Source organism: Carassius auratus, chromosome 38 (genome assembly GCF_003368295.1).
Source record: "Carassius auratus strain Wakin chromosome 38, ASM336829v1, whole genome shotgun sequence".
Lineage (NCBI taxonomy): Eukaryota > Metazoa > Chordata > Actinopteri > Cypriniformes > Cyprinidae > Carassius > Carassius auratus.
The window spans coordinates 15,824,473-15,846,297 of NC_039280.1; the positions used below are offsets into that span (position 1 = coordinate 15,824,473).

At 36.5% G+C, this 21,825-nt stretch overlaps 1 protein-coding gene across 1 annotated transcript in view; it reads right to left on the minus strand.

Moving 5' to 3' along the window:
• prkceb (protein kinase C, epsilon b) overlaps positions 1-21,825 on the minus strand; it is a 94,555-nt gene that overhangs the window by 24,864 nt on the left and 47,866 nt on the right. Inside the window, exons 3-10 of the mRNA XM_026224453.1 lie at positions 17,116-17,278; positions 15,354-15,388; positions 14,942-15,030; positions 14,295-14,424; positions 12,994-13,136; positions 12,721-12,814; positions 10,007-10,197; positions 9,195-9,368 (exon numbers count right to left, since the gene is read on the minus strand). Of these exons, the coding sequence (XP_026080238.1) occupies positions 9,195-9,368; positions 10,007-10,197; positions 12,721-12,814; positions 12,994-13,136; positions 14,295-14,424; positions 14,942-15,030; positions 15,354-15,388; positions 17,116-17,278 (1,019 nt within the window). The remainder of the gene's footprint in view (positions 1-9,194; positions 9,369-10,006; positions 10,198-12,720; positions 12,815-12,993; positions 13,137-14,294; positions 14,425-14,941; positions 15,031-15,353; positions 15,389-17,115; positions 17,279-21,825) is intronic.

Below are 21,825 nucleotides of genomic sequence, written 5' to 3' on the forward strand. Positions count from 1 at the left end.
GCTCTGAACCGGCTCCAAATCAGCTGGACCGTCAGGGGATGGAGTCGCCATTCTCCCAGAAGCATTGCTCGAGACAGCTCATCGGCTGTACGACTCAGCAGGCCTGGAATGTGAACGGCACGAAGTGACCTCAGAACCTTCTGACTCCAAAGGAGGAGGTGGCGGGCGAGTTGTGACGAGAGTGCAGACTACCTTGGCGGTTGATGTACGCAACAGTCGCAGTGTTGTCCAATCGGACCAGCACAGGCTTGCCTCATAAGAGACCTTTGAGACGGTTCAAGGCAAGGTGCGTTGCTAACAACTCTAGGCAACTGATGTGCCACTGCAGCTGCGGGCCCGTCCAAACCCCTGAGACTGCATGGCCGTTGTACGTGGCCCCCCAGGCGGTGGTGGAGGCATCCGTGTAAACCACAGCATGCCTGGAGATCTGCTCTAGGGGCACCCCTGGTCAGAGAAATGCAAGATCTTACCACGGAGTGAGGGTTTGGCGACAGGCCGGTGTAACTTGGACCCGGTGAGTGCCGCGCTTCCACGCCCACCTCGGGACTTGGCCATAAAGCCAGTGCTGGAGCGGTCTCAAATGTAATAGGCCGAGCGGTGTAAGTGCCACCGAGGCCGCCATATGCCCCAGGAGCCTCTGAAAGAGTTTCAGTGGGACCGCTGTCCTGCTCTTGAACGTATTCAAGCAGGCTAGCACCGACCGCGCACGTTCCTCTGTGAGGCATGCTGTCTGTTCGACCGAATCCAACTCCATACCGAGAAAAGAAGCAGCGACTTGGTGCCATCCATGACTTGGTGAGCTCGTCATGCACTGGGGTGGGGTGCCAACCCGAGAAACCAATCATCCAGCCGCAAGGGCTCGGGACGCGGTGGGGGATTCCACTCGAGCCCTACCCTTTCGGCGGCCCGGGAAAGCATAGCTTTTAGAGAAATTTGCTCTTTAGGAAATGCTCTTTTAGTGCTGAGGCGCACAGGGGAATTGGCCGCTTGCAACATGACAGGGGTAGTGCAACCTGAAGTGTGCAATCCACTCGACAAAGGAACGACCGCCGCTGAAGCGCCGTCTCGCCAAAACACGAAGCATCCGAGAGCGTGCTGAACTCGTAGTTCACAGCAGACACAGTTGAGTCTGTGTCAGGACAGTTGAGATACTAACATTCGGCTCCGAAGCGAAAAGCTGGTATGCATTGCACCTGCTGCCCTCTTATACTCACGCAGTGATCAGCGGCAGTTGGATGCAATAATTGCACGCCAATGTGCATTGGTTAGTTTAGTTTACACTCGAAGTAGATTGGTCTATCGAAGCGATATCCCATATTTTTCGGTCACCAACGTGGCGTCGAGAGTGACCGACTGAAAGGGAACGAGTGTTACTATTCGTAAATGTACATATAAATGTACTATTTATAATGTACTAAATGTTCATATAATGTACATACAATATACATTTAAATCTCCCATCAGTTATTTACTTATTCAACTAAATTGTCAAAACACAATTTTAAATAGAACAGTTGATTTAGTATTTCACATTAATAAAACAAAAATATAGGTAGCAATTTATTTTACAGCACTTTACTTTTTACTCATTATATTTATTACGATATTTACTCTGAATAATTTTTACTATGGTAATAACTAGCTAACCCTGAACCTACCTATAAACTTAACCTTAACCCATTTACCATATTTACCATACCCTACCTAGTACTTTCTTAGGTATGCACACTGTAGACTTAAGTGCACGTTCTGCAAAATAAGTTCAATGCAAAAGTTGAAACAATTGGTAATATGCATTCCAGTTTGCCACAGGCAGGAAGTAATGTTACGTTTTGTGTTATGATAACTTAATTAGCAAATGTTTCTAATAACTAATTTGCTAATGCATTATCATCATGCTCATTAAAAACTTACATTTAATATCTTACAATGTAAAAGATTGCACACTGTTCTTTAGGGGAAATCTTCCCCTATCTTTTTTTTTTTTTTTTTTTTTTACACTAATACTTGTCAACTGCAAAACCTATTTAAAATCTGTCATCACATACAAACCACATCCACTGCAAACTACCTCTCTTCTTTCTTCACTTTGTAAAGCTCCCAGTGACGACTTAACAAAGACAAATCTCTCTCCGCATATAGAAGTCATCATCTAGGAATTCAGTCTAGTTTGTGAAAAAAACAAAAACCTGTTTTTATTATACATTTTTTTTTGCTTGTGAGAACAAGCTGCAGTTGCACGTTTAATTATATTCCGCAAGAATAAATTCCTCCTTATTGCTATGAGAAAGAACAAAAAACAAACTAATGTACAAAATCCATTTATCACTCAATAATATTCCATTAAGGGCACTGAAAACCAAACACATTTCGGATTTGAACCATTAACAGGGTCACTTCTCACTTATAAATGGAGATTGAAAGAGATAGTTCACCCAAAAAGGAAAACTCTGTCATCATTGAACCACCCTCCACTTGTTTTGAACTTGTGTGATTTTTTCTTCTTCTGTTCAGCACAAAATAAGATATTTTGAAGAATGCTGGTAACCAAACAGCCATTGACTTCCATAGTATTTTTTTTTTCTATAAGAACGGCTACCATCAACAGTTCCCAACATTCTTCAAAATATCTTCTTTTGTGTTCAACGGAAGAAAAAACTCATACAAGCTTGGAATGATGACAGAATTTTTATTTTTGGGTGAACTATCCCTTTAAGGAGTGTAAATCAAAGCATGTATCTGTGCTATGTCTTCTTCAGTTGAAGAAGACAGGTACAGCTGCCTACACAGATGTCACAAAGTGAACGGCTCAATCTGACTGCGATTAATGGAGCGACTACAGAACATAAATGTGAGGGATCTTGGCCAAGACATCTGGGAATGCTCCAACCTGCTGTCCAAGAGCAGAGATGAGCCAAAGACAGGAAGAAATGTCATTCCACGACCTCGGTTAAGAAGTTAAGTGTGGGAGTATAAATTAAGCAGATTGGAACAAGTGTTCATAAAGGACTTTGAGAACATCGTCCAAAAAAGCAGCGGGAAAATTATTTCATTATAAACAATATTGGAATTTCTGAGAGCTGTACTGTGATCCTGAAGCTGACTGCTGTCTGAAAATCATGATAAAACTCTAGTTCATTAGAAGGAACAAACTTTCTGCTCATGTCATGCCTTCACTTCAGAAATAAGGCATTAACATTTATGCTTTCGGCTGCCATTTTTATCAAATAAGGTGACTTGTATTTATGTTATGCATTTATTAGTACGTGTGTTCCCTGGAAATTGAGCTCATGGTGACCTCAGTGTTGCTACAAGTTTTAGGAAATTTTTTGAGAACTTTTACTGTATCCTGAAGATTTAAACACATTGTGACGGGAGAAAGCCACATACTTACGTATATATATATATATACACACTCACCTAAAGGATTATTAGGAACACCATACTAATACTGTGTTTGACCCCCTTTCGCCTTCAGAACTGCCTTAATTCTGCGTGGTATTGATTCAACAAGGTGCTGAAAGCATTCTTTAGAAATGTTGGCCCATATTGATCGGATAGCATCTTACAGTTGATGGAGATTTGTGGGATGCACATCCAGGGCACGAAGCTCCCGTTCCACCACATCCCAAAGATGCTCTACTGGGTTGAGATCTGGTGACTGTGGGGGCCATTTTAGTACAGTGAACTCATTGTCATGTTCAAGAAACCAATTTGAAATGATTCGAGCTTTGTGACATGGAGCATTATCCTGCTGGAAGTAGCCATCGGAGGATGGGTACATGGTGGTCATAAAGGGATGGACATGGTCAGAAACAATGCTCAGGTAGGCCATGGCATTTAAACAATGACTAATTGACACTAAGGGGACTAAAGTGTGCCAAGAAAACATCCCCCACACCATTACACCACCATCACCAGCCTGCCCAGTGGTAACAAGGCATGATGGATCCATGTTCCCATTCTGTTTACTCCAAATTCTGACTCTACCATCTGAATGTCTCAACAGAAATCCAGACTCATCAGACCAGGCAACATTTTTCCAGTCTTCAACTGTCCAACTTTGGTGAACACGTGCAAATTGTAGCCTCTATTTCCTATTTGTAGTGGAGATGAGTGGTACCCGGTGGGGTCTTCTGCTGTTGTAGCCCATCTGCCTCAAGGTTGTGTGTGTGGTGGCTTCACAAATGCTTTGCTGCATACCTCGGTTGTAACGAGTGGTTATTTCAGTCAAAGTTGATCTTCTATCAGCTTGAATCAGTCGGCCCATTCTCCTCTGACCTCTAGCATCAACAAGGCATTTTCGCCCACAGGACTACCGCATAATGGATGTTTTTCCCTTTTCACACCATTCTTTGTAAACTAGAAATTATTGTGAGTGAAAATCCCAGTAACTGAGCAGATTGTGAAATACTACCAACAACCGTGCCACGCTCAAAATTGCTTAAATCACCTTTCTTTCCCTTTCTGACATTCAGTTTGGAGTTCAGGAGATCGTCTTGACCAGGACCACACCCCTAAATGCATTGAACCAACCGCCATGTGATTGGTTGATTAGATAATTGCATTAATGAGAAATTGAACAGGTGTTCCTAATAATCCTTTAGGTGAGTGTGTGTGTGTGTGTGTGCGTGTGTGTGTGTGTGTGTGTGTGTGTGTTTGTATATATATAGTGTATAAAGTGTAGTAATGTTGGGAGTTTCTGTATCTCTGAAATATTTAAATTGAGCTTTGACAGTTTTTGTTAAGAATTTTCTTGCTAACAATAATTTAAATATTTTAACTGATTTATTTATAACTTGTGAATTTTTTTAATTTGTGTATTTGTGAAAGAGCATAAAAAACATTAAATACATAATTTTAATCTAAAATCCTGATTTATGGACACATTATATATCAATTTACATTTTATTTAAATTTATTCAAATGCCATTTCTATAAGATAATAGTTTTACCTATAAAGACTGCCATAAATGGATCAAAAGTGACAGTGAAGACATTTATAATCCTACAAACTAATCATATTTCAAATAAATGCTGTTCTTTTGACCTTTCTATCATCAAATCATCTTTTAATCTATTTTTAAGGTATAAGTTAGGCACAACACAACTGTTTCAACACTGATAATAATAAGAAATGTTGCATGAGCAGACTGGAGTATTGTAATTAAGTAATTAAAATATATTCAAATAGAAAACCGGGTATCTTGAATTGTGCTTTTACTGTCCTTTTAGTCAAATAAATGCAGACTTTGTTCAAAAACATTAAAACATCTTATCAACCCCAAACTTTTAAACAATAGTATATAATGCTTACATAAAAGCACTGTAATTAAATATGCTATAGATTTAAACAGGCTTTACTTTACTAGTAGTTAATTTTATTGCACTCTTTTACTTGGTTCGATACACTGTACACATTAAATAATTTCACTGGAAGCGATGGGTTAAAGAGTATCTATGGGGAAAGTCTATCAGAGGGTTACATGAGCGGGGATCAGCGCAGGACCCCTGTTTCTAAGAGAGAGGGGCCGAGCAAGACCAGGCAAGGGCGTCCTCAGCAGTGCCTGATGGCAAATTAGGCATTGAGGGAACACGAAATTGAGCGAGAAACGGAGCATGTCAACAAGAGGTCAGCCTGCCATGCTACGTGTGAGGCAACAAAGACCTGATGAGAGTAAACAAGAAAAAAATGAAAGAAAAAGAAAGGAACACACACCTGCATTCATTCAGTTCAAGATCTGATTATACGCAAAACGCTGCAGACCGCAAGTGTGTAATCTGGGTCCAAAACCAAATCTGCGGGTAAATCAAATCGCATAATCTGCGATCATTAGGGCTATAAATGTACACTTCAGACCAAAGCTCTCTGACTTAGATTTAGTTTCTTTGTTGAATTTTCCTCACATTTAAGAGAATTTCCTTATATATTTAACATATACAAGGACGTCGCTGTATTAGTCATTATATGCTATAAGCAAAACATTGTAATGTCAAATATTTGGTTCAAGTGGGCCAAAGCAAGAAGTAAGTGTGTGTGTGTGTGTGTGTGTGAGGGAGAGTAGAAAAGAAAACAAACAGCATATGGAATACACATCAGGCTCGATAAGCATCAGAAGCACATTATGAAAGGCTAATGGCAATCACCTTCTTCTGCTGCAAAACAAACACAAGAACAAATCTCTCCAAAACAAACTCCAGTTCGAAAAGTTTACAGATAAAAATGACAATTATTATATTTTTACAAGCAGGGTTAAAACACTGCATTTCCTATATACTGTAGGTCTACTTTTGCTTAGTAAATGAGTATAATATAGGTACAGTAAATGACTAGAGCAAAGTGCAGTAAATGGTAAAATGACTTGCTCTGTGTAATGTACCAAAGTGTTTATGATTACAGTAATGAATTTAAATAACATGATACCAAATATCATCATTCATATGGCCTCACCTGCTCTTAAAATAAGCTGGACAGGAGTTAGTTGTCACATGTAGATGTGGAAAGGCTTTAATCTCACAACTCTAAGGTTTTGAGTCATTCACATAAAAGTGGATTAGCTCTACACGATGTTCAAACAAAAACACAAATTAAGCTAAATTTTTGTCAAATTAAATAGTTAACAATTACTTTTTGCTTACATTTTTGCCGTTCCATAATTTTTTTGCCATTATTATTGTTTCAATGTTACATTTTAATTACAGATTTCATTCGGACAATCTATCCTAAACAGTATATAAAGAGCTGTTTTTCTATCTTTCTGTTTTCATTTTCTTTTTCTTACTTGAAGGGTAAAGGTTGGAAATGTTAAAGCCAAGTCATTATTAAAGTATATGCTTTTGACTTTTAAAATAATAGATCGACCACCTGGAGCAAAAAGCGTGAAAGCTTCTCAGTCCAGTTATATTTTAGTATTGTGTGTTCATTTTAGTATAACTGATACACTAGCATTTAACATTTTGAATCCGTTTCATTTGTATATATTTTCAGTTTTCGTTTTACTTGAGTATTTTTTGTCATGTATCTGTTATTACGAATCCAGCCGATGTGTCACCGCTCCACTCGCCCTATAAAGCGATTAAATAACGGTGACTATTCCTCAATGTCACTTTGGGTCACTGCTCATCCCTGCTAAGGGCTTTCAGAGGTCATCTTGTCCTTCTCCACCCTCTCTACCTTCTTTCATCCTCCACTCTGGCTTTTCCTTCCTCTTCCCCATCTCCTCCCACTCGTGTTCGCAGTAAAGGACACAATGTTCTCTTCACTTGTTTGGGGAAACTGCAGAAGTAAATAAATTAGAGGAGTGGAGGATGCCGTCATGATGGCTGAGTCCAGGTTTTAGTGGAGGAAAATAAACACGATGTTCATGTGAGGTTAGGCCTGGCCGGGACTGCTATTCTCAAACAGTCGGCTCTATCTAAAACAATTACCACAGCAGCAGACCGAGAGAGAGCGAACGAGAGTTAGAATGGTGACCTAATGCGGAGGCTTTATCTGATGTGGGCTTATTATAGACCATAAAAGAAATGTTCCCTTCAAACAGGTGCTTGCCCTTCTGTGTCAGGGAACAGACAGCCTGACAAAGTGTGTGTGTGTGTGTGTGTGTGTGTGTGTGTGTTTGTGATCAGCTGCAGGGTTCGGCTGATCCAGTAACAGTTTGCAGAATGGATAACAACATTGAGAGTTTGACGAGTCACTGCAATAAATAATTCATTTACCATCTATAATACATAAGTGACTGAGACGGATGTATCTTATGAAATGGGTTCACACACATTTTGATCAATAAATCACTGTAACTAGATATTGGATAGAGATTTGTAAAAGTCAACATTGTAGAACACTTATTATCACAAAGAACAATAATTACATAAACGTGTCAGAGCTAAACATAATTGTATAAATGTATTTTTAAGCATTAAAAATGTTCAGAAAGACTTTTCCTGACTTGAAAATCATTTGAAAATCAGGAAATAGAGCCCAGCTCTTAATAAGAACAACATGTTTCTATTATATTCAGTAAAATTACATAACACATTTTTTTTAAGAGTTACATTATTATAACTTTTTAGTTGTTGGGTTTTATTCTTTTATCTGTGTGTTTTTATTTAACTACTCTGGTTTTATTTGGTACATCAATTCTTTTACATTTATTTTTATTTAAATATTGTATGTTTGACATTTTTTCGTGATTATAATTATGGTTTTATTTAATTTTAATTTTATTTTAGGTCATTCGAGAAAATCGAAGTACATGCAAGTTAAAGTGCTTTTTATAGATCTTCTGATAAGAAGAAATGGGAGTACATCAATAAATATGTATTCATCTTAATTCATACATTTTATTTCAATTTATATCAAGGCAAAATTATAACAGAATTTTAAGCAGTTTGTTTAATTTTTTGTTGCATTATTCTCATTTCAATATAGGAACATATTTCGGTTTTCATTTTAATTAAAAGTATTTTAGCTGGAAACCTGACTATACAAAATATTTATATTTATTTATTTGAAGATTGGGATTTTTAATGATTATATTGCATTTTTTATTTAGTGTATTTGATCTTATTTTATTTCTGTCAGTTATTTTAGGTTAAAGAGTTTTTTTATAGTTCTTCTAATAACAAGAAGAAATGCTAATACATCAATAAATATTTATTTATTTTATTCATATTAAATTTCAATGCACAAATTGACAGCAGCTAATTTTATCAGTTTGCTTTAGATTTATTGTTTTGTTCTCATTTCAATAAAGGAAAATTTCTGTTTTTATGGATGGTTTTCATTTTTAATTAGAAGCCTTGTTAGCTGTAAACCTATCAAAATGTAAAATTTTAAGCCTAAATGTTTAAAATTCATCCCTTATTGATTGAGCTGTTTTTTTTTGTTTTGTTTTTTTTTGGTTATTTCCTAAGCCACAATCTTGCCATCTTCAGATAATGAGCTAAACTGCTGTCAGGTTTCCCAAAACCGTACAAATGAGCATCAAAGCTGCAATGTAAGGGTTGCTTTCTGAACACCTGACATCATGTAATATTACAGCTCCATCTAGTGGCATTCTGCAATACATCATTTCTAAATAGGCAGACTATATTGGTATGTACTGTAGTGACTGCCTTCGTTGTTAATTTTGCTCATTGTTTCCAAGTTTGTAATGAGGATGAGCTGACGCTAGAGAAGAAATGCGGTCTCTGACCTTGGTCTGAAAGCAGCAGTATAGTTGGGTCAGGTAAGGGTGTTTTCTAGCCAGTCCTAGAATGCGTTTCTCAGTCATAGTGCAGTCCACATCATCGTCCTGCAGGATGACGTCTTTCTTCAACACTTTGACCGCATAAACCTCATCAGTGCCTCTTAACTCTGCCAGCATCACCTGCACAGAAGACAACCGGGCCTTTATTACATTACATTAACATTACATTTATTCATTTAGCAGACGCTTTTATCCAAAGCGACATACAGATGAAGACAGTGGATGCAATCAAAAACAACAAAAAGAGCAATGATATATAAGTACTATAACAAGTCTCAGTTAGGTTAACACAGTACACGTAGCATGGGATTTTAACTAATATAATAAATAAAAAGAAAACAGATAGAATAAAAAAATAAAAGAATAGAGCAAGCTAGTTAGAGGTCTTTACACAAACACACACATACATATACAACTGCATAATAAATGAAAAGAAAATAGAATACAAAAAGATTAGAAAGGTAGTTAGATTTTTTAAAGAATAGAATTAGAATAGTGAGTGTTAAAGTTAGAGGGTCGAATACAGATGGAAGAGATGTTTTAAGCCGATTCTTGAAGAAAACAAACTATATTCACACAGGAAACAAAACTGGTGTTTAAAGGGATAGTTTCTCACCCTTGGAAGGACACAAAATGAAAAATCATGTCATTAATTACTCACCCTCACGTCGTTCGATGAGTAATTAATGACAGAACTTTCTTTTTTTTTTGGTGAACTATCCCTTTAATGCAGAAAATAGAGGACAGAAACCTCACACCTTGCCAAAGCTGCCTTTCCCGAGCACTTTGATGAAGGAGAAGTCTTCCAGCGTCATCCTTTTGGTTCGGGGCGTCTTCACCTCTCCGTTCTCTCTGGCCTCGGTCAGAGAGGAGGACGAGGCTGGCTGCAGCTCCTCACCGCGATGGTCAAACGAAAGAGCCTTTCTGATGTTCTCCAGGTCCTTTATATCTGCAGATCACAAAACAAGAAGTAAAAATCACATTACACACTACGAGAACCCATACTGAGTCACACTTTTCTCCTCCTTCAGTTCTACAATAAACAAAACAAACAAACAAAAAAAGTTTCCTGTAATGCATGAGATAATGTAGAATTTTAAAGATTTCGTTATGCTTTTATTTATGCATTAAATTGATCCAAAGTGACAATAAAGACATTTATAATATTTTAAATAATTTCTATTTCAAATAAATGCTGTTATTTTGGATGCTTTCTATTTCTTAAAGGATATTTACACAAAAATATCATGAAGCATAGCTGTTTCCAACTTTATTAAAGGGGGGGTGAAATGCTATTTCATGCATACTGAGTTTTTTACACTGTTAAAGAGTTGGATTCCCATGCTAAACATGGACAAAGTTTCAAAAATTAAGTTGTACATTTGAAGGAGTATTTTTGTTCCAAAAATACTACTTCCGGTTTGTCACAAGTTTCGGAAAGTTTTTTTCGAGTATGGCTCTGTGTGACGTTAGATGGAGCTGAATTTCCTTATATGGGTCCTGAGGGCACTTCTGCCGGAAGAGCGCACGCTCCCGTATAGCAGAGCACTGAGAGCACAGACATTCACTGATCAGAGCGAGAGCGTCGCGAAATGTCACAAAAGAAGTGTGTTTTTGGTTGCCAGGGCAAGACAACCCTGCACAGATTACCAAAGAAAAAACAGCATTAAGGGACCAGTGGATGGAGTTTATTTTTACAGAGTATCAACGGAGTTGTGCAAGTGTTTGTGTTTGTTCCCTGCATTTCGGATTGCACATCGTTTATTTCTTAAGGATGATGCAATCCCAACGAAAAAGGGTCACGATCGTGTGTTGGAACCGCAGGCGGTGAGTAAAACTGCTTCAAATATCTCTGTGTTGTTAACTTAGCTATCGGCGCGTAAGCACATCAAGTAAACAACATGTGATGTTGTCATCAAACTGCACTTTCCACATGTACAGCTTAAAAAAAAAAAAAAAAGACGACATAAAGTGGAACTTAGTCATTTTTCAAACCCGCTAAGCAAATATACAGTTTCAGTGCATACCACATAGAGACGTCGTTGCTGATGCTGCTCTTGTTAAATTTCAGCCTCTGGATCTGATTCTGGATCATAAATATACGCTGAATCTGACTGTTAGCCATGGTTTGTTTTGGATGATGGTTTTTCCCTCACGGTAATGTCACAGCTTCCACATGCTCTCAACACAAAAGCCTATTCGCGCTCGTGATTCTTTAGCTCCGCCCACACGTCACGCCTCCAGACGCTCGTGTTTTTCCGGGAAAAATCGGTACAGACCATCTTTCTCTTATGAATATAATAAAACTAAAGACTTTTTGGAGTTATAAAGAATGCAGTACTACTCTATAGGTACTCAAGATTAACAGGATATTGAGTGAAAACTAGCATTTTACCCCCCCTTTAATAATATGAGATGTTTCTTAAAGCAGCAAATCATCATATTAGAATGATTTCTGAAGATGTGACACTGAAGACTGGAGTAATGCTGCTGAAAATTCAGCTTTGCATCACAGGAATAAATCACATTTTAAAATACATTACAATATAAACACTTATTTAAAACTGTAATAATATTAAACAACGTTACATTTTTTTACTGTTTTTTTTTTTTTGTCATATAAAAATTACAACACAGCATTGGCTGCTTGACTTCTTTAAAACATAAAAAAAATCTTAGCACATTTTTTTTGATATAATGTACAGCCAGTAATTAGTGTGAAAAAAACTACTTTGTGTCCAAAGTTATATAGCCATGTGATGAATATCAAATCAGAAATCACATATTTATAAAGCACTGGTTGTCAAGCCATGACATTTTTCATCCACTGAACACAAAAGAAGAATTTTTGCCAAATATCCCAGCTGTTCATTTCCGTATAATGAAATGAATTATATGCTACCAAGTGCCAAAATTAAAATAAAACATCATAACAGACAAGTTGTAGCTTTTAAACAGACTATGTCTCTTTTATAGCTGATTTTATAAACAAAAAAAGGCACTGCATGACAAAAAAAAAAACAACCTTCACATTTTGCTACAAAGACTCCATAGACTTCCACATAAAGTTCATTATATTTTTAAAAGCATACCAAAACTAATAATTCGGTCATCATTTACTCACCCTCATGTGATCCCAAACCCGTTTGAGATTCTTTGTTCAGCTGAACACAAGAGCAGATATTGTCACGAATCTAAGTAACCAAACTGTTGCAGGTCCCATTGACTTCCACTCTTTAGACAAAGATGCAATGAAAGTCTATGAGAAGCAAATCTGTTTTCTAACTAACATTATACGTCATCGATTATGTTTCGCAGAAGAAAGCCAGTCTTACAGGTTTAGAATGACATGAGGGTGAGTAAAATTACAGAATTGATCACTTCTATGTGGTAATCAATCGTCTCCTACACAAAGCTCTTGTATATAAGACACGATAATGTATTTAATCCAGAGCTCCGAGTGTGTGTTTACCCTGGTCACATGGTGATGTGGGAGCAGATTTGGATCGATCCTCTTCTGACTGTGGGGATATGGGTAAGGGCTGCGCATCTGGGCCCTGAGAGATCTGTGTTAAAAACAGGAACAAATCATCTTCAGCATTCAATCATCATTATGTTTCAGGAGGCCTAATCAGGTACCTAAGTGCTGCTCGCTGTGCAGGCCATTATGTCATTAGTAATCATCAGAGTGTATTTCCTATTATCTACAGCTGCATGGAGGAGGCTTTTGACTTCTCCGTCTCACCTTTTTTCTCCTCTGGACGCTGCCGGAGAGTTTATCTGGAGTGACTCCGAGGTCAGACAGCACCTTAGCGATGCCCCGGGCGTCCACCCCACAGTTAGGAGCTACATTACTCTCACAACGCTTGTGCACATTCATCTTACAAACTGAGGACAGAAAAATGAAGCGAGAGGGCATGAGAACTTACAGTGTATTTCAATGCATGTCAATGTGAGTAGGTTTGAAACTTGGAAGATTCAGGGTTACAGCAGGGATGTTATAGTTAACTAAAACTAAAACTAAACTATAAAAAAATTATGAAAATAAAAAATGAAATAATGAGAACATTTTTAAACAAGAACAGAACTGAAATAAAGTATATAATATAATATAATATAATATAATATAATATAATATAATATAATATAATATAATATAATATAATATAATATAATATAATATATTATATTAACTTATTTTATTTTAGATAATTGCCAAGATGACATTTCCCATTTTCATTTAAGACTGCTTTACTAAAATAAATAAAACTACTAAAATTGAAATAAAAAAATGAAAAACTATTTAAGAAATACAAAAAATTATGAAAACACACAAAACTACAATTTTAGGTTTGTAACTTGGAAGATTCAGGGTTACTGCAGGAATGTTATAGTTAAATAAAACTAAAAATAAACTATAAAAAAAATATGAAAATAAAAAATGAAAAAAGGAGAATTTTTTTAAACAAGAACAGAACTGAAATAAAGTATATAATATAATATAATTAATATTAACTTATTTTATTTTAGATAATTGCCAAGATGACATTTCCCATTTTCATTTAAGACTGCTATACTAAAATAAATAACTACTAAAATTGAAATAAAAAAATTAAAAACTATTTAAGAAATACAAAAAAATTATGAAAACACACTACACTACAACTACAATTTTAATACAAATATAAATTAAAATTAAAACAAGAATTACAAAACCAATTTTTAAAATAATTTAAAAAAACTGCTGAAAAATATAAAATCCAAATTATATTAAAACAACAATGTGTTATATATCTGGGAATATTTTCATTTGTATGTCAACTACCATTTTTTTTTAAATTAATAGATTAAATAATAAACCATAAGACTAATGGGCAGTTTTACCCAAGCATTCAAAAATATAGCTTGCAAAAATATTTTAATGAAAAATGTGCACTCCTCACAGAGAATTCTATGCAAATTCCATTAAATGATCAATTATTTCCTAATATTCCAGCTTTTCCTGGGAGAGCTCTTTAACTACATTTCCCAGAATGCCGCTCTCACCTTTGCACTGAAGCCCTTGTCGCAGCAGGCCCCACAGTAAGGAGCCGCAGTGGTCGCAGAACGTCAGGACTTTGTAGTTGTGAATACTGAATTTATGAGGAATATTGACGCTGAAGCGCTGAGATCCCACCTGCAGGGGGCGATAGAGGATCAGGAAGACGTTTATGCAGCACTTACAAGCATTTTAAAACAAGTGAGGCTGCAAAATGTAAAAAAATAAATAAAATATATTATATTATTAACTTACAATTGTGCGTATTAACATTAATGTGATAAAGGCTACATAATAATTTTGTTTATAACAGTAAAATCGTGGTATAATTTTCCACAACAGAGGCATGATTTGTTGTGCAGGTGTTGCTCTTTAGCTCAGGAGATTTAATGGATATTTCTTAGTATTGAAAAATACATTAAAAAAAACTTATGTGGATAGCACCTGTAACTCTAGGATAAATTTGATGAAAAATATTTAGTTTATACTGAAATTGCTGACATTTCAATCAAGACATATTTGCAAATTTGTACACAGTTTAAAACTCTAGAGGAGACATCTGTGCTAAGCAAAAGTATGTATTTCACTCTCATTGGTGTTACGTGAGATAATAAAAGTGAGGCCTCATGTGTGGTTTTCGACAGGTTCCTCTCACCTCCTCTGTGGTATCCTCCTGTTTCTTGAGACCCGCACATTTGGTGATGATCAGCTCATGACAGCGTTTGTGAACTACACAGGTGCACACTGATCAACAGATACAAGCAGATGAGATCAGCTTTAACTTCTGTCATTAATTTCCGCAGAATACCCACATGCATGATGTTATGATATTCTGTGGAAAACAGAGACCTTTGAAGAAAACGTTGATCGGTGAAATATAGTGCATGAGTCATCATGGTGATGTTAGCTAAATGGCTGTGTTCGCTCTGAACTGGTGGTGTATGGAAAAGTGCAACATGATCACGTGTTTTGTTGCTTTAGATTTATAGTAGTTAACATGTTTTATGAGCTAACAAATTGTCTGTTTGACAAAACATCTGACATTGAGAAATATGGTATTTGCCTACCTTGGCACTGATATCCTTGCTTTCCCAATACACCCCTGTGAAGAGAAACAAGAGAGATAAGATCTCCTGTATGTTTTTGTACACGAGGAAAGAGTCTCTCTGTGGTGTAAATATGAAGACACTGTGATTTGTCACCAAATGTGTGAGAGAGATAGAGAGAGAGAGCCATGCATAAACTTACTGTAGCATGGTACATATTGCACTAAGGATAGTTTGTCTTTTGAACTGACAATCTCAAGATACTAGTCATCTAATGAATAGCTTTGCTTGCTTCATCCCATTTTTGCTTGCACGTGACCTTGAAAAAGGTGCTCTGCCTTCTTTATCATTATGGACATTATGCTAATACTTTAAATATATTTCCAATTGTTAACATATAGCCAACTACATTCAGTAGTATTACAATGAACCTTAATTTTACAGCATTATCAGCATGATATTATCAACATTAATATCAAAATGCACTAATACCGTTTTAAGAATTTTAAAAAGTTGTATCTGTTAACATTAGCAGTTGCATTTTATTGACAAAGTGTTTCCAACTTGATTATGCAAAATGGAATACAGTATGCTCACCCTCAGGTCGTCCAAGATGTTTCTTCAGCACAACAGCCATCCAAGATGTAGATGACTTAGTTTATTAATTTGAAAATATTTGGAGAAATATAGCACTGCATCACTTTCTCAGCAATGGAACCTTTGCAGTGAATGGGTGCCGTCAGAATGAGAGTCCAAACAGCTGATAAAAACATCACATCTGCAAGTAATGCACACCACTCAAGTCCATCAATTACACCTTGTGAAGCGAAAAGCTGCATGTTTCCAAATTCATCATTAAGGAATTCTTACTTGAAATTGTGTATTTTGTCCAAAATATGATCATAGAATCCATAACGATGCCTCCTCCAGTGAAAAGGTCCACCCCATGTTGTCCTCTCACATCAAAATCCACCAACATATTAGTTTAGAACAGTAGTTTGGACTGTTTCCACTTTGTAAACGGTGCTTGCTATGTGCATATTTCTCTCATGATTCAGATGAGACGGCTTTTTCACCGGTGAATGACAGAGGACTTATATTTCAGCCAGTTTTAAAATGCTGGATTTGTTTAATTTGTTTTGAAACACACAGCTTTTCACTTCCCAAGACATGGACTGATGGACTGGAGTGGTGTGGATTACTTGTGGATCATTGTGATGTTTTTAGCAGCTGTTTTTACTCTCATTCTGACGGCACCCATTCACTGCAGAGGATCTACTGGTGTGATGTGATGCCCAGGTGTAAACTACTGGTGTAAAGTGATGCAGTGCTACATTTCTCCAAATCTTTTCAAGTGAATAAACTAAGTCATCTACATCTTGGATGGCCTGAGGGTGAGTACACTTTTAGGAAATATTCTTTAATAAGTAGATTTTGTGAGGTGTTGTTGTTATTCACTGCTCGTCTTTCAGTTTCAGTCCCACACATCAGCTCTGCACCTTATCTTATAAAACAGTCATATTCCTCTGTTCTCTAGAGAGGCGGGACACAGCGTGCCTGTGCATGGCGGTGTGGAGGAGGCCAGACGCACTCAATACGCTCATATTGTTGCTCTGAGCCCCAGGGCTTTTCCTGTCGTTACCATGTAAACGCAGCCCACTGAGGGTAAACCACCCGTGAGGAGGGATAATGTACACTGGTTAGGTCAAAACTCAACATATCTTATGATTTACCAACACACGCAGCTGTACAAATAGCATCCGACGGCCGCTGCGGGACTCACCAGATGAAGTCGCGGCAGTGCGAGCAGTAGGTGGGCTGTCTCAGGTAGGTGGCCATGAACTTATGTCCGTTGACTTGATGCACCCTCCTCCGGACGGCCCCCTGCCTCTTCCTGGGACGCATGCGTTCACGAAACACGCGCTCCTCATTCTCACAGCTTCCTGCTGCAAAAAACACACATGAATGCACAAACAGAAGTTTGACAACGTTTACAACCATTGTTTAATATATTACATTACTTTACATTTACATTTAGTAATTTGGCAGACACTTTTATTCAAAGCGACTTACAGATGTGGACTATAGAAGCAATCAAAAGCAACAAAAGAGCAATATGCAATTGCTGTACATAATAAATAAAAATAAAACAGAATAGAAAAAGAATAGAGCAAGCTAATTTTTGTTTTGTTTTTAAGAAAACAAGTAAATGAATTGAGTGCATGTCTAAAAGGGGCAAGTTTTTTAAAGAATAGAATTTAAATAGAATATTACTTAACATTGTGCACTCATTCACTCACAAATTCATTCATTCATTCAGGGGCTAAATGGTGCTTTTAAGAGAGTGGTTCAGTCTCACTTTACAAGGAGACCTCTTTTGTTAATATTAGTTAAAGTATTAGCCAACTGAACATATTTTACAGCATGTATTAAAACGTATTAGTAAATGCTGATATTAACATCAACTAAGAAATAATTAATGCTTTCTAAATATTGTTCATTGTTAGTTCATGTCAATTAAGGTAAAAAAAAAAAAACTATAAGCTTATTTTAATGGTTACTAATGATTCAATGAAGTAAGACTGGGTGATATGGACAAAATATTTTTGTAAAAAAAAAAAAAATTTCATATGCAATACAAAATGTAAATTTTATCTCAACAATGGGGGAAAAGCATTCATTACATGCTTTCCTTTTAATTTTGGGCCCCATTAAATTATTGTTATTTTTTTCTGAAATTCTGTATTTTCTGAGTTATTTTTTCTGTATTCTGTGTTCAGTGATCCAAGAACAAAATTATCATCAAAATGTTGTCTGATGAAATGTTAAGAATATTTAGTCATTCTCTTGCAATGTAACTAAATTAAGATATAATTTACAACAAAACATTTCTGTTTTTGACAAATAGGGTGCTGCACCTCACAACACGCATAAATATATGTGTTTTAAAATGAAGTTCTTTTACCAAACTTTTATCTTTTGCCACGAATATCATGAGTTTCTGTGTGTATATAATATGACAATATAGAGTTTTATCATGCTCATATTTCTTATATGTTCATGTCCTCACATATTAATACGACAGATTCTGAAAACATCACAAGCATTTCCATTTTTGACAAATAAGGTCCAGCACTTCATAACATGTATACATGTATAAATACCCCCCACCCCCCAAAAAATAAATAAATACTATTATTACTTTGAAAGGTTATGGTTAATATCATTTAGCTTCTGTGTGTATATAATATGACAATAATTTTTATCCACACATATTGAGACGACAGATGCTGAAAACACTATTAATCATCACAAACATACCTGTGTGAAACAGGATTTGTTACCATATATAGAGAACCATGTCGCAGTATTTGTCAGTAAACAACGAGTAAACAACAAAAACTAAAGAACAGCGTGCAGAAAATGTCCCTACTACCTGATATCACTCAACTACATGTCCTTAGATAAAACACCTGTCTCTTCTACACGCATGAGAAGGCCCGACCTTGTATAAGGGAACCGTCAAAAAATGACTTTGTTATTATTTTCTCACCACATTATGTCAGATTAAATAAAAATATTTAATTTCTGAGCAAACTAATCCATTAGCTGTGTGTGTACATGTGTCTGTGTGTTATGAGGGGCCTTGCAGAGGCAGTGATCAATAAACCGGGGGGCACGACTGTGACAAAGGCACCATATTGAAGAAATATCAAATGCTCTCACTAGGAAAGCAAACAAGGCCACAGGGGAGAAACGGCACTCTTTTCCTTCTCTCTGTGGGGAATAAGAACTGTGATCACTCCTGAGTATTCCCTGATGTCAGTGTATCTCTCTGCTGCAGTCACACTTCTCAGGCCTGAGAGAAAGAGAAGGAGAGAGGCTGGCCTCCGACAACACAAGTTGTGCCAAACTGGCAGGCCAACGGTCATCTCCTGTTATTAATAAAGCCATTGTATATGTTTTTTGAAAGCTCTTGCTATTTTATCAGCAGAAAAAGAAACAGAACTGGGCGGCACTGCGAAGCGCAGAGCAAAAAATAGCTAGAAGAGAAGATGAAGGAGGACAGGCCTAAACAATAATCGATCAAAATCATGAACAACATGCATTATTATAGTAACATTTTCAAATCTTAAAGTTTATTTTTGTATTGCTTCCAATAACCATGCGTCGCGTTACCTTCGTAAATGTGCCTCGAAGACTGACACGGAAGAGTATAAATATTTTCTTTTCCTTGTAGCTTAATAAAATTAAGGTTTAACCACTGATGTCACATGGACTATTTTAACAATGTCCTGCCTACCTTTCTGGAACATTTCATTAGCACTGAAGGTCAGAAAGCTCTCGGATTTCATCTAAGATATCTTAATTTGTGTCTTATGGGTTTGGAACGACAGGAGGGTGATTCATTAATGACAGAATTTTCATTTATAGGCGAATTATCACTTTAAGTCACCTTTTCAGACCATTAGTCAACAAGAATATCCAGAAGAAGAAAAAAACAGCCGATTGCTCTCTAAAAGTCAGATCACTCAGAGATCGTCAGTAATTTCAAGTTAATTCAGACATATTATCTGTGCTCTGTGATTAACCTATCCATTTACAGCAGTCTGACCCATTTAGACTGATTTACCAACCTGTTGTGAGCGTGAGAGGTGCATTATCCCATTGACAGGGATATTAGCCAATCATACTGCACTCTGCAGGGAGTTTGAGTCTAAATGATTAATATATGTGCAGCGGTTCCAAGGCTGGTCGTGTTCTAATCACCATCTAAGGACAATGGACCAGTGGCGTCTGTCTAGTCTCACAGGAGACTGAAGAGAGTCGCTCTCATGTATCACCCACATCCTCCTCCCAGCTGAGGGACAGAGAGAGAGAGAGAGAGAGAGAGAAGAAACAGATGCGATGCACCATACTATCTCAGTAGGATACGGCTTGTCATTTATCAGCTCTCACTCGTTAACACTCAGTGAGGGCGAGAAGAGCTCGGGCACACATTAACCAAACCACAGTCCATCACAGACTAACTACTGCCACCAGACGACTTGAGATTTAAGATCATATCATTTCATCTCCTAAAATAATGTTCTGTCATCATTTATTCGCCATCATGTCCAAACCTGCATGTTGATGTTTTTCAATATATATATATATATATATATATATATATATATATATATATATATATATATATATATATATATATATATAAAAGCACAAATATCATTCAGTCACATCAGGATCTTGAGATTTTTTCTTCTTCTGAATTTTATGGACCAAAATGAATTTACGGAGGCTTTTTTAAATTTATTTATTTATAAATAGTATTAATGACAGTAGGAGTAGTTAGTATTTTGTTTTAAACTACTTAAATCAATTGTGGTCCTGTTTTTTATTAATTGCCCTCCCTCAGGTTAACATTTTGTCTTAGAAAACTTGCATTAGACAAAAAATAATAATTATTTCTTAATAAACTGAAATTGCATTGATCACACACACAAAAAACAGCGTGCAGGTTTAGAAAATAATGTAAACAATTATGCCTATAATAAAATTCCCTATTCTTATTGTACAGATTCATCAGTGCATGTTATAATAAAAAAAGAATGGTTTCCAGAGTGTCAGTCATCTCAAGAGTGAATTCTGTTCTGAAATTATAATGGATCCACTGTACTGAAATGTGGTTCAAACTGCTGAAACTGTATAGTTCGTATGTGACTTTTTACAGTTCATGAAGAAAATATGACTTTTGCCTGTTTGCCTGTGCAAAATGTCGATGCAACTTTAACTTTTCATACACTATGTCGCATTTCAAAAGCCAAATGCACTTTGATGTTGTCTTAAAGAAATACTTGTATACATGGAATATATGTGTATGTAAGCCTTATGTGTGTGTGTGTGTGTGTGCAGTTAGTATGTGCCATACATTTATCTGAAGGTCAAAGTTCAAGAAAGTTCAAGAAAACAGGAAAACACTTTGCAAAAACATTTGGCATTTCAACAAAACAATGTAGGTTCTCATGAAGGTGTAGCTCCCTCTACCTGTCAGTGGATTACAAGACACATTCATTTCATTTCTAGTCATTTGAATGTGGATCTTGACCCATTCTTCTTCTTCTAGCCAGGAATATGTCTCCAGTCTTTGGAAAGACAATTGATTTCCACTCATAACCAAAATATGTATAATTAATTGCTAATCACACATATGTACACATAAAGAAGGTAGGGCTCAGCCCAGGTGCAAAGCATCCCATTTGACAGCACATTAGGACAGCAGGCCCGGCACAAATGAGAGTGCCCTCATTTATCAGAGCAGCTCACTGGAGTCTTTGACCAAAAGCAATGTGTTTTAATTTAAATTATTTACTCAAGTGTGAACACGCTCAGTGATCAGTCTTTAAACAACTGTATTTAAGTGTCAAACAGCTATAAAATCACCTCTGCCTGAATTTTGCATTTAACAATTTCACATAACAGGTTTCAGGATATT